This window comes from Lutra lutra, chromosome 11 (genome assembly GCF_902655055.1).
Source record: "Lutra lutra chromosome 11, mLutLut1.2, whole genome shotgun sequence".
Lineage (NCBI taxonomy): Eukaryota > Metazoa > Chordata > Mammalia > Carnivora > Mustelidae > Lutra > Lutra lutra.
This window is the reverse complement of record NC_062288.1, coordinates 93,854,271-93,867,704: the sequence shown is the minus strand read 5'-3', so window position 1 is coordinate 93,867,704 and position 13,434 is coordinate 93,854,271. Positions and strand designations below refer to the sequence as shown.

At 43.2% G+C, this 13,434-nt stretch overlaps 1 protein-coding gene across 1 annotated transcript in view; it reads left to right on the top strand.

Moving 5' to 3' along the window:
- The window catches only part of ZC3HAV1 (zinc finger CCCH-type containing, antiviral 1), a 62,563-nt gene that overhangs the window by 12,973 nt on the left and 36,156 nt on the right, over positions 1-13,434 (top strand). Inside the window, exons 2-3 of the mRNA XM_047694229.1 lie at positions 7,983-8,118; positions 10,299-10,551. Of these exons, the coding sequence (XP_047550185.1) occupies positions 7,983-8,118; positions 10,299-10,551 (389 nt within the window). The remainder of the gene's footprint in view (positions 1-7,982; positions 8,119-10,298; positions 10,552-13,434) is intronic.

The following is a 13,434-nucleotide window of genomic DNA, read 5'->3' as shown; positions in this document are numbered from 1 at the left end:
TCAGCAGTACAAACATAGGGAACGGGAGTCTCATGGCTTTGAAATAATACTTCATTACGGTTGTTTTTGATTGGTGACATTTTCCTCTTTAGGCCAGCATTCGCTAGATTTTATCTTTTACACCTCCTGGTTCCTTTCCCCCCTGGTTTATAGCATGGTGAGCTGTTTCCTGTTTTCTGTACAAATCAACTCTATCTTTGTTTTTATCAGCCCTTGCCCACAAGGTGTTGGGGAGCAGAGGGAGTGAGTGGAGAAGGGGAGGGGTATTTTGAGACAGATTCCTGTCAAACCCACCCCCCAAGATTGTTATCTTTTCCCAGTTGGTCTGGTTATGGAGCCCAGAGCTGGCTCTGTGTTGACCAGCTTGGGAAGCAAGGGCTCCAAGGTGACCTTCTAGCTCAGGAACTGAGCTTAGACTCTGATCCGACGAGTCCAACTAGCAATTCTCAGCTCCAGCTGCACGGTGGAATCACCTGTCACCCCCTGTCTGATTAAGTCAGTCTTCGAGGGTTAGGCTTAGGTGTTTCTAAACACTCCCCAGTTGATTATTATGTGTAGCCAGGGATGAGAACCACTCTGCCCCCCAGCCCTCATCCAAGGTGTGGGGGAGGATTTATTGCCTGGGTTAAAATAACATTTTGTTCTGTGGCTGGAAGAGAAAAGTAAAAAGGACATTTGTTTTTAGGTTTTGGCCAGAGATTCTTGAAACTGAGATGATTATGTTCTTCCAAGGCCATCTTTGCTCTTTTTTTTTTTTTTTTTTTTTTTAAGTTATCATCTCCTATCCCAGCTCATGCTGTTTGAAGTTTATCTGCTCCAAGTGCAGGCAGAATTCTGCAAACACTTATTTTCCCCTGGGCAGTTCATAATGGTTTGTAGGAGAGCTCTTCTCTGTGAGAGGCTGGGGGAGGGTGTTGGGAGGGGATTGGGAAGGGGGGAGCCCCTATCCACTGTGCGCTCACTTGCCTTCCCCCCCCCCCCAGAAGGCAGCTCAAGTCTCCATCTTCCCAGGTGGAGTCCTGGTCCCCACAGGCAGCAGCATCACCTGGGCGCTTGTCAGAAATGCACATCTGCAGTCCCCACCCCAGACCCACCTATCAGAAACTCTGGGGGTGATTATGCTGAGTGAAATAAGTCAAGCAGAGAGAGTCAATTATCATATGGTTTCACTTATTTGTGGAGCATAACAAATAGCATGGAGGACAAGGGGAGATGGAGAGGAGAAGGGAGTTGAGGGAAATTGGAAGGGGAGGTGAACCATGAGAGACTATGGACTCTGAAAAACAATCTGAGGGTTTTGAAGGGGTGGGGGGTGGGAGGTTGGGGGAACCAGGTGGTGGGTATTAGAGAAGGCACGGATTGCATGGAGCACTGGGTGTGGTGCAAAAACAATGAATACTGTTACACTGAAAATAAATAAAAAAAAAAAGAAAGAAAGAAAGAAAAAAAAAAAAAAGAAACTCTGGGGGTGGAGCCCAGCAATCTGTGTTCTAGCAAACCTTCTAGAAGATTCTGATGCACCCCAAGAGTTTGAGACCCAGCCAGTAGGTCTGGGATGGGGTCTGAGAATTTGATTTCTGACAACCTCCCAGTGATGCTAGTCTGGGGACCTCACTTGGAGAACCACTGGCTTAGTGAACCCGAGGGAGCCATGGCCGACTTTCACGCTGTTTCCAGGCTGAAGCCTCCTGGCAGTATTAAGGACGTGGACCTGGGGCAGAGTGACGAGCAGGATGTGGGAAGGAAGCTTCTGCCACCGTCAACCTAAGTCACAACCTCTGTCAAGCCCTAATAGTGGCTGGTTCTGCTGAACTTGGCTTCCTAACGCCAGTCCTAAGAAGTAGTTTCTCTCTTGCCGTGTGCCTGGTCCCACCCTTCGCAGATTCACGTGCACTGGGAACAGTCCTTTAAATAATCCAGAAGGGCTTTTTTTTTTTTTTTTTTTTCCTTCTCCTCCCCTACCTTTTTGGTTTGGAAAAGTTTTGACCTGCTTTTGTTTTTCCAGATTATGTGTTTTTATTTTTGTTTTGTTTTGAGATGGGGGTTCATTTGTCAGATCTTCCTCTTATTTGAGTTACCTTAGAGTTCCTCATTTTATTTAATTTTTGATTTCTCATTTTATTTATTTATTTATTTTTTTAAAAGATTTTATTTATTTATTTGACAGACAGAGATCACAAGTAGGCAGAGAGGCAGGCAGAGAGAGAGGAAGGGAAGCAGGCTCCCTGCTGAGCAGAGAGCCCGATGCGGGACTCGATCCCAGGACCCTGAGACCATGACCCGAGCCGAAGGCAGCGGCTTAACCCACTGAGCCACCCAGGTGCCCCTTGATTTCTCATTTTATCAGCCTCAGTTTCCCAAAGTAAAAAGTGAACTGCTTCCTCATAGGCGTACCATGTTACTTATTAAATATCAGATGGAGAGTTCCTGTCACTTAGTAAACATGTAATAAACATTGGTTTCGTCCTCGCTGGCTGACTCTGGAGGAGATGAGCATGAACTGCCCCACCCTCATGGCAGACCAGTATGAAATTAGGCAAAGGGAAAATTAGGCAAAGAGAAAAGCCTCTGAGAAGTGGGGAGTAGCCTAGGGAATGTGGGAAAATGGAGCAGGGCCTCCCTGGGAGGACACTGTTGGTTAGAGACCAAGGCTAGACGTCGATGTTGCTGACTGAAGCTGGGTACAGAGTGCGTGTCCCAGAGGACATTAGAGGAGTGAGCAGTTTGCCTGAGGGTAGAGGTGAGAAATGACGGTGAAACTGAGCCCCCTTCAGACAGGCTGCAGCAAGGACCCAGCCAACTCAGTGCCAGGCGTGAGTGTCTTGGGTGAGCACGGAAAAGTCTGGAGACTCAGGGTTCTGGACAGAACCATTAGGCTGCCTGGTGGCCTCTAGTTATTTACAGGAAATGTTGACTTTGGGGATCTTGGAAGTGCCCTACTCCTTCTCAGCTAGGACAGGTAGGACCATTGCTGCATCTAGCTTTGACCTGGAGAGGGGCTGGGTCCTCTTCTGTGATTCTGATTTTGCCATAAGAGAGGGGCCATCGTCTTGGCAAAGGTGGGGGGGACGATGACATCTGCATTAGAGGCTAAAGAGAAAGCAAAGATTCTCAATTCCTTTCCAGGAACGGTTGTCATGTATCTCAGAGACAGAAGGTGAAACCTGTCCAGTGGTGGGGTGTTTATTTCACCGAGGTCATTTTCAGCTCCACAGCAAGGGGATCATTTAAAAAAAAAGTTAAATTCAATTAATTAACATACAGCGTATTATTAGTTTCAGAGGTAGAGTTCTGTGATTCATCAGTAGCAAGGGGGGATCATTGATGGCTCTGGCTAGTGGAGTGAGGGGCCTTCTAGCTAAGGTGTCTCCCATTCATCTGGTGGTACAGCGGTTTTCTGCCTGGGCTGGAGGCCGAGGACCCCCTCCCCCTCAATGTCGATTCTCTCTAGATTCCCCCCTCCCATGGGGGATGGGAGGAGTGATAAGGTGTAGTCGGAGCCCAGCTGCAGAGGGTCCTGGTGGGGACTGCTGGGAGCAGTTTTATCGGAAACCACAGAACCCCGAAGCAAGCTGAGAGAGCTGAAGTCAGCTTTATCAAGGAGCGCCAGAGACGCAGAAGGCCCGCCCGAGGAAATGGCTAGAATAGAGGCTGTCCCCGGAGCCTGCTCAGCCGCCCTTGACTTCTCCATGAAGCAAAGTGCATGGGAGGCCCGGTTGGGTTCTCAGGGCTCAGAGGGTAGCAGATTCTGTGATTTTTTTTTTTTTTTCCTGAAGGCAGTTCCATAGCTACATCTGAAAGCAGCTCCAGAGGGTTTCAGAAATGCCTTACACCCAGACTGCAGCATTTGAATAGTGCCCGCCCCACTTTTTAGTAATCTCTATACTCTACATGGGCTCAAACTGAAGACCATGAGATCAAGATTCACGTGCTCTACTGACTGAGTGCCCCAGCCAGGCACCCCAGAATAAGTGACCTTTAAAGATTAATTTCTAGAGAATAACTTTTATCTAGATGGTCACATTAAAAAAATTATCAGCTTCATGGGGCGCCTGGGTGGCTCAGCGGGTTAAAGCCTCTGCCTTCGGCTCAGGTCATGATCCCAGGGTCCTGGGATCGAGCATCGTATTGGGCTCTCTGCTCAGCAGGGAGTGTGCTTCCCCCACCCCCCGCCCCCCCGCCTGCCTGTCTGCCTACTTGTGATCTCTGTCCGTCAAAAAAAAAAAAAGAATTATCAGCTTCAGTAAGAAGGTTTTGCAAAGTCGTTTGCATTTCTGCTTATGGGTGACAAACAACTAAAAAATAGTGGCAATAGGTGAATGTTTAATATTTGGGAAATGAAAGAAAACTATTAAAATGAAGATTTTAATTCTCCATAAGAAAAATAAAACTTGAGGGGCGCCTGGGTGGCTCAGTGGGTTAAGGCCTCTGCTTCCGGCTCAGGTCATGATCTCAGGGTCCTGGGATCGAGCCCCACATCGGGCTCTCTGCACAGCGGGGAGCCTGCTTCCCCCTCTCTCTCTGCCTGCCTCTCTGCCTACTTGTGATCTCTCTCTCTGTTACATAAAGAAATTAAAAAAAAAAATCTTAAAAAAAAAAAAAAAAGAAAACTTGAATAAACGGAGAGAGTGTTTCTGTTTCGGAATCAGAAGATTAATGTAGTTAAGATGACATAATATCTGATCTAATTTATGGAGTTAACACAAATTAGTTTCTCAATATGATATTTGTATGGAAATTGACAAAACCTTAATAAAATTTCTATAGAGAAAATAACAGGTAAGCACACTAAAGAGTTTTTGGAAAAGGAGTAAGCCAATGATGTGATAAATTATTCCGTCAATATTTAAAATATGGTGCAAAGGAGATTTAAATTGTATTAGATTTAAAGCAGAACTATAGATTGATAAAATCCCAATAGAGATTCCAAGAGTTCTAAGTTAGTTACAAGATTAACACAAAATAGTCCAGAATTACAGAATAATAAGAGAGGAATCCTATTTAATAGGATTATTATTGAGAGGCTCCTGGATGGCTCAGTCTGTGTTAAATGTCTGATTCTTGATTTCGGTTCAGGTCATGATCTTAGGGTTTTGAGATCAAGCCCTGAATGGGGCTCTGTGCTGGGCATGGCACCTGTTTAAGATTTTCTCTCTCCTTCTCCCTCTGTCACTTCCTTCCTCCCTCCCTCTTTAAAAAAAAAGAATAGGATTATTATTGAGAAGTTGATGTAAAGCATTTCACTCCGTTTCTGACACAATTTGTCATAATAAGCTCCAGATGTTTTAAAGAATTATAGTTTAAGATATCTCTTTTACAAGTGAAACAAAATGGTTTACTATAGTGTTTCTACTACAGTGGAGGAATTAAGACCTCAAGTATTAAAATTATGAAAGAGAGGGGCTCCTGGGTGGCTCAGTTGTTAAGCATCTGCCTTCAGCTTGGGTCATGATCACAGGGTCCTGTGGTCGAGTCCTGCGTTGGGCTCCCTGCTCAGCGGGAAGCCTGTTTCTCCCTCTCCCACTCCCCCTGCTTGTATTCCCTCTCTCTGTCTCTCTCTCTCCCTGTCAAATAAATAAATAAAAATTCTTTAAAAAATTATTAAGACTACAAAAGAAAATTGGAAGGGTCTGATCACATAAAAATTTAGCATCAGCAACCTTAATTCAAGTTCTTGGTAAAAAAGGCAAAAATTCAAAAGTATTTGAAATAAACTGGTAATAATTTTTAGAAGTATAAAGAGTGGTTATAAATCTGTAGGTCAGTAACCGTTCTCTGCTACAGACAGTTAAAAAAATATGAACAAATAGTAAGGAAGTAAGGGAAGTAAGGAAAGGAACTATAAACATCAAGCCAACATTTGGTAATAGGTCAGTCTTTTTAATAAATAAATTGCAAATTAAAAGCACAAGTCTATTTTATACCTACTGAACTAGCAAAGGTGATAAAACTCCTTGTTAATGTGCTGGCAGGAAATAGACACACTCGCAGATTGCTGGTGTGTTTCCTGGAGAGCAGTGGATCATCGTGGAACAAGCTGACAAGAAAAATCTTGTGTCCTTTGAGGCAATAGTCCCAAAGGAATAAATCCCGGGAGAATATTGTAGAAGATGGGAGGTTATTTGTACAAAGGTAATTGTAGCCATGCTATTTATATAGTGAAAACCAGCCATTCTTAACCACCTGATAATTTGATGATGGTTGTACAAACTAGAAGATATTAATATCCATCATATTAATAACTATTAAAACCATAAAGCTGAGGACTTTGGCTATAATTGTGGGTAGGGTATGTAAGTCAAAAACTGGAGTGATTTTGTTATGTGGACACTGATAACTGGCCCAATTCCTTTTGTCTAATGAAAACAACATTACCATCAGGGTTTCTCAATGATCTAAGGACCTTAATGTCATTAAGTCATTTGGGGATGTTGTTGAAAGGCAGATTTCGATTCAGTATAACTAGGGTGGGGCCTGAAACTCTGGATTTTGGACAAGCTCTGCAGCCATGGTGATACTACTGGTTCTCCCACTACACTTTGAACACTGAAGACCTAGGTCTCTGCCATTGGGATGGTAGTCACTAGTTCCAGGTATGGAAGTTGAAATTAATTAAAATAAGGTAAAATGGAAAATTTAGTTCTGAAGTCTTGCTAGCTGTGTTTCAAGTACTTGGTAGCCATATTTGGAGAGCTCAGATTACAGAACAATTCCATGATCATAGAGTGTGCTCTCCTGGACAGTGTGGACCTGGGCTGTCGCTGTCTTAAAGTGCAGGGATTTCTATTTCTTTTTCTGTAGAGTTGTTTTGAAACATGCGACTAAGAGCTTGTTCCATTTCTTTGTAGTCATAGATCACATAAGTATACATTGGTATATAAGACATAGGAGAAATAAAGCAATGGATAATTTTGTATCATTAAAACATTTGATAAGTAGGGGCGCCTGGGTGGCTCAGTTGGTTAAGCAACTACCTTCAGCTCAGGTCACAATCCTGGAGTCCCAGGATCGAGTCCCACATTGGGCTCACTGCTCAGTAGGGAGTCTGCTCCCTCTGACCCTTCCCCCTCTCATGCTGTCTCTCTCTCTCTCTCTCTCTCTCTGTTAAACAAACAAACAAACAAACAAATAAAATCTTTAAAAGGTCTGCCTTGAGCTCAGGTCATGATACCAGGGGTCTGGGATCAAGCCCCGCATTGGGCTTCTTGTTCAGTGGGGAGTCTATTTCTCCCTCTCCCTCTGTCCACCCTCCCCATTCATGCTCTCACTCTCTCAAATAAATAAAATCTTCAAAAACTGATAAATGGAATCTCTTTTCTCATTCACTTTTATTGTCAGTCCATATACGTATTTTTTTTTAAGATTCTATTTTTAAGTAATCTCTGCAGCCAACGTGGGACTCAGACTCACAGCCCTGAGATCAAGAGTCATATGCCCTATGGACTGAACCAGCCCAGGTGCCCCAAGTCCATACATGTATTCCCTAATTCTTCTTTGTCCCTCAGTGGGCAATCATTTCCAATAAATTGATTTTAGTTTCTTTGTCAATTTCCCCCCCTAATAATGCATATTAGAGGAGATACTGTTTAAAGAAGCATTGCAGCAATTTGAAATACAGATGTGTATAATTTGTGGAAAAAATACAGTGCTGGGGAACCTGGGTGGCTCGTTCACTTGAGCGTCTGACTCTTGGTTTTTACTCAGGTTGTGATCTTGGGGTTGTGGGATTGAGCCCCCATGTCCTCCTCCCTGAGTGTGCACACACACACTCTCTCTCTCTCTCTCAAACAAATAAATAAAATCTTTTAAAAATATATCCCCTCTACCCCCACTGTTTCATCAATTTATATTTTTAAAATGTATTCTCTAAGCAGGATTAGTTACCAAAAGATGTGGGCACTGATAGCTGAGAGTTCCCTGGATCATTTGGTTTTCTTTACTTCTGTGTCATGGAAACACTGACGATTGTTGTTTTCTTCCAGGAATTTGTGCAAATATTCTCACAACGTTCTCTCAGAAGAGAACTTCAAGGTCTTGAAAAACCATGAGCTCTCTGGACTGAACAAAGAGGAATTAGCTGTGCTCCTCCTCCAAAGTGACCCATTTTTTATGCCTGAGGTAAGTTACAATTCCTTAGTTGAAGCAGCAAGGAGAGTATGATCGGCCGTGTTGTTTCATGGATGTGTTGGAATAGGAACACAGAGGACTCAAAGTTACCACCAGGCTCTGCAGAGAGCAGTCAACAGGTGACTGTTGCTCAGTGACCTAAAGATTCCAGCAATTTCCTTCCTATTTGAAGTGACCTGAAGATACAGGAATAGAACTAGGGGATGCTCTCCCTCTAGGTGGCTTCCTGGAAGGAGATGGTCTTTGAATTGAGGTTTTGGAAGACAATAAGGGTATATTGGTTGAGGATTATAGGCAAAGCTGTTGCACCAATGAAACCCCAAAATGGAGTGATTCAAATAAAATGTCATTTTATTTCTCTGTCACTTGACAATCTAGATTCAAGTTCATCAAACTATGGCCTAGGGCCAAATTTGGCCTGCCACCTGGTTTTTGAATGAGGTTTTATTGGAACCCAGCCACACTCATTCATCTGCATATTGTCCATACATATTTTCTTAACACAAGAGTAAGCTGAGTAGTTTCACGGTCCTGACTCTGTGTGATCTGGCACAAAGCAGGGATTCCTTCTGGGTCTCAACGTCATTTGCAGTTGTGCATTCGTTTGACTGACATTTAGGAGCTTGCAGATGGTGGGCACTGAATTAAATGTTGGGGGCAGCAGTGGACAAGACCTCTGAGAGTTCACACTTCCTCGCTTTGCCTTGCCTTGCGAGAACATAAAAGCATCCGGCAAACCTGACTTCCTGGTTTATAAGCTTGTAAAATGTAAATGTGCTTATTAAACGTAGAAATGCTGTCATTGGTCCTGCCCTAATCAAGGCCAGGAGCATTCTTACCTACTCATTAGAACTGTCCTAGGATCGTTAACCAAAGTGTCATTTGTGAAGTTGCTAATCGTTCTTTTCCTGCTAGAGCCTTGAGGACGCTGGTTCTCAAACTTTAGTGAACCTCGGAATCACCTGGTTTGTTACACCAGAGTGCTGAACCCCACCTCTGGCGGTCCTGACTGTAGACGTGGGGACAAGTCTGGAGATTTGCATTTCTGATAAGTTCCCACTTAGAACCCTGCTGGTCTAGAGTCTAAAATCTGAATACTAGGCTTGAGAGCAGTGATAGCTACTTGAATCAGGTTTTCGAAGTTGTCTGTGTACTTAAATTGTTGTTGCTAGAGTCTGAAGGTCCTTGCCTTCCAGATAGATCGCAGCGAACCAGGCGGACCCGGTCTGTTCCGTCTGTTGAAACAGTTTATAAATGTTCTGATCTTTGGGATTCTTTTATGTAACGATTCAAACATGGGTAGTGCATTTTATATTTTGGACATTTACATATTTTATTATGTAGTCCACTCAATACCTTGGGTTAAGGGGACAGAGCAAATATTTTGCTCCTTCACGGCAAAGGAGACAGAGGCGGGGGGAGTAGGTAATTCAGGTGACGTCACAGAGCTGGGTCCAGGGCTGGGGCTATGGACTTTGAAATCCGCTGCTTCTCGTCCTGTGTCATACGGTCCGGCCTCCACAACAGTACCTCAGTGAGAAATACATATGCCCTCTTTTCAGTAAGAACTACATGTCTGCAGGGCTATTTACATAGAAATAGAAAAATTACCTTTTTTAGTTGGGTTCTTTTGAGAACCCTTGTCACGTTCTGCCTCGCAGAGACAACAGCTGCAAGGAAGACCTGCATGTCCTTTTTATTTTTTATTTTTTCTAAAGATTTTTATTTTTAAGTAATCTCCACACCCAATGTGGAGCTCGAACTCACAACCCTGAGATCAAGAGTCACATGCTCCACCATCTGAGATAGCCAGGTCTCCCCCTCAATTGCAGAATGACTTGATAACCTTCCTCTTTGGGGTTCCTTTGTAATGTAGGGCTCCTTTTGGGTCTTGTTTGGTCCTCTCTGCAGCTGGCCATGGCCATCTTTGATTCTTCCAAAGGGTGATTAAATTCATGGCTCGTTTAGCTAGCTGGCAGTCCTCTTCTACCCCAAATTAATTATTGGTTGAATACAACTAATCTTATGAGTGTGAAAGACCCCATGTTTTTTCCTTTGGTGTATCTCTGCTTACCGCCAACATTTTTGTTGACTTGGGCTTTCCTTAATGACTGTGGCAGATGCGGGAAGGGGTTAATGTCCCTGGCTATTGTCTGTTTCTTTCTCTGCAGATATGCAAAAATTACAAGGGAGAGGGTCGAAAAGTGATTTGCGACAAGTATCCACAGTGTGAAAGGCTCCACATCTGCGAGCACTTCACCCGAGGGAATTGTGGCTACACCAACTGCCTCAGGTCCCATAACCTGATGGACAGAAGGGTGCTGACCATCATGAGGGAGCACGGGCTCAGCTCCAGCGTGGTCCAGAACATCCAGGACATCTGCAACAGCAAACACAGCCCAAAGAAACATGCTGGGCACAGAGGTAACTGCTTCCCACGTTTCCGTTAACAGAGGAAACAGAAACAAACTGAAATCACAAGGGAAGTGTGACTTTGCCTATAATCATTCTACCTCCCCACGTGAGACTGTTGTTGCTTTCAGACCTTGTCTGAATGTATGCATACTTTTACTGCGTTATAATCATAGCTTATATGCAATTCTGCAACTTGATTTGCATGCTAAGCATTCTCCACCCCCTAATTTGATAAAATGTTTATCATTTTTCTTTTCTTTTTTTTTAAGAGATTTTATTTATTTGTTTGTCAGAGAGAGAAAGCACAAGTCGGTGGAGTGGCAGGCAGAGGGAGAAGGAGAAGCAGGGACCCCAATGCGGGACTCCATCCCAGGATCCTGGGATCGTGACCCAAGTCAAAGGCAACCACTTAACGGACTGAGCCACCCAGGGGTCCCTATTGTTTTCTAAAAGCTTTTTGCCCCCCAGCTATTATCATTTTGTCCCAGTAGCGTTTTGTTGCCATTGTTTTGTCACTTTCTCTCCATCTTTGTGCACATGTCAACACTGACACGCACACACATAACATTTTTGTGGGTAGAGCATTTGAGAATGCTGCTTTCAGGAGCCATCACACCTGTACACCTGTGTATATAAGCATGTACACCTGTGTATAGAAGCATGAACTTCCTTAAAACAGAGCCACTCTCTTCCATAACCACAGTATAATTAATACAGAAAGTCTAGCATTAATGCAAACACAATTTAATTCATAGTCCTTAATACTATTTCTTTAAAAATGTATTTATTTTTACCTTTTAAGTTGTGGTAAGAGATAACATAAAATTGACCCCTTTAAGCATTTTTAAGTGTACATCATGGTATTATGTTCACACTGTTGTTGGCCATCGCCACATCGATCCCTGGAACTTTTCCATCTTCCGGAACTGAAACTCTGTACACAGTAAACAATAACCCCGTTCCTTCCTGTTGCCTGCACCTAGCAACGTGCCATTCTGTTTTCCGTCTCTATGAATTTGACCTCTCCAGCATCTTCATCAAAGGGGAGTTATATAGGATATATACTTTGTGATGGGCTTATTTCATTTCCATAATGTCTTCGAGGTTCATCCAACCCATGTTATAGCATGTCCTTCCTTTTCAAAAAAAGGAATATATATATATATATATAATATAATTTAAGAATTGCAGTAAAAATATACCTAGCAAAATTTACCATATGAACCATTTAAAAAAAAAAAGATTTAATTTATTTATTTGATAGAGACAGACACAGCAAGAGAGGGAACACTAGTGGGGTCGGGGGAAGGTTCCCACTGAGCAGGGCACATGATGCAGGGCTCAATCCCAGGACCCTGAGCCAAAGGCAGATGCTTTAATGACTGAGCCACCCAGGTGCCCCCCATCTGAACCATTTTTTTTTTTAAAGATTTTATTTATTCATTTGACAGAGAGAGATCACAATTAGGCAGAGAGGCAGGCAGAGAGAGGGGAAGAAGCAGGCTTCTGAGCAGAGAGCCCGATGCGGGGCTCGATCCCAGGACCCTGAGATCATGACCTGAGCCGAAGGCAGCGGCTTAACCTGCTGAGCCACCCAGGCGCCCCTGAACCATTTTTTTAAGATAAAAATGTTTATTGGACAGCATTATATAAAAGTAAAAAATTATAAATTGTATCTTTTTGCTGTAAGTGATATCATACAAGAGTGAATACAACATATGTTTCAAAGAACAGGAAATGTATGAACCATTTTTAAGTGTTCCGCAGCATTAAGTACACTCACATTGTTTTGTAGCCAATCTCTAAAACTCCCTTCATCTTACAGAACTGAAACTGCATACCTGAGAAACAACACCTCCTTCCTCCTCTGCCCAGCCCCTGGCAACCACTGTTCTGCTTTCTGTTTCCATGAATATGACTACTCTAGGGACCAAATATAAATAGAATCATATGTGATTTGTCTTTTTGAGACACTGGCTTATTTTGCTTTGTGTAACACTCCACACTGTATGTATATGCCCCATTTTGTTCTCCCTTCGTCCCTGGTTGGATACTTGAATTCCTTCTACCTTTCGCTGTTGTAATACTGCTGGGAACATGGGTCTACAAATACCTGCTTGAGGTCTTGCTTTCAATTCTCTTGGGTATGTGCCTGGAAGTGGAATGATTAGGTCATGTGGTCATGCTCGGTTTAATTTTTTGAGGAACTGTCATTCCATTTTCACAGCAGCTCCGCCATTTTGTATTCCCACCATCACCGCACAAGGGTTCCATTTTTCTCCACCTCTTCATCAGTATGTGTTATTTTTGGCTTTTAGGATAGCAGTCATCTTAATGGGTGTGAAGTGATCAGTTCCATTTCATGATCATTTTCACATTGTTCAATGATATTAACCCTTGCAATTTTTTGAGCCTTTCTGAAATGGATGTGAAAGAGGTGAATTTTATAAAGCAAATAGAATACCTAATTCTTAGATTCTAGAATACGTAATAAATAATTACACCTCCTTATATTTGAGACAGGCTTTATTATGAACCAGGGATTTTTCACCCAAAGTATCTCATCATTGTTCCTGACAGCAAAGCTGTGAAGAAAGGAAGGTGTATTATTAACCTCATTTAGTTGATAAGGAGACCAAGGCTCAGAAATTATTTATTTATTTATAAGATTTTATTTATTTCTTTTAGAGCAAGACAGCATGAGTGGGAGGGGCAGAGAGAGAATCTCAAGCAGATTCCACGCTGAGCGTGGAGCCCGATGCGGGGCTTGATCCCAGGACCCTGAGGTCATGACCAGAGCTGAAATCAAGAGTTAGATGTGTACTGGGACGCCTGGATGGCTCAGTTGGTTAAGCCGCTGCCTTCGGCTCAGGTCATGATCCCAGCGTCCTG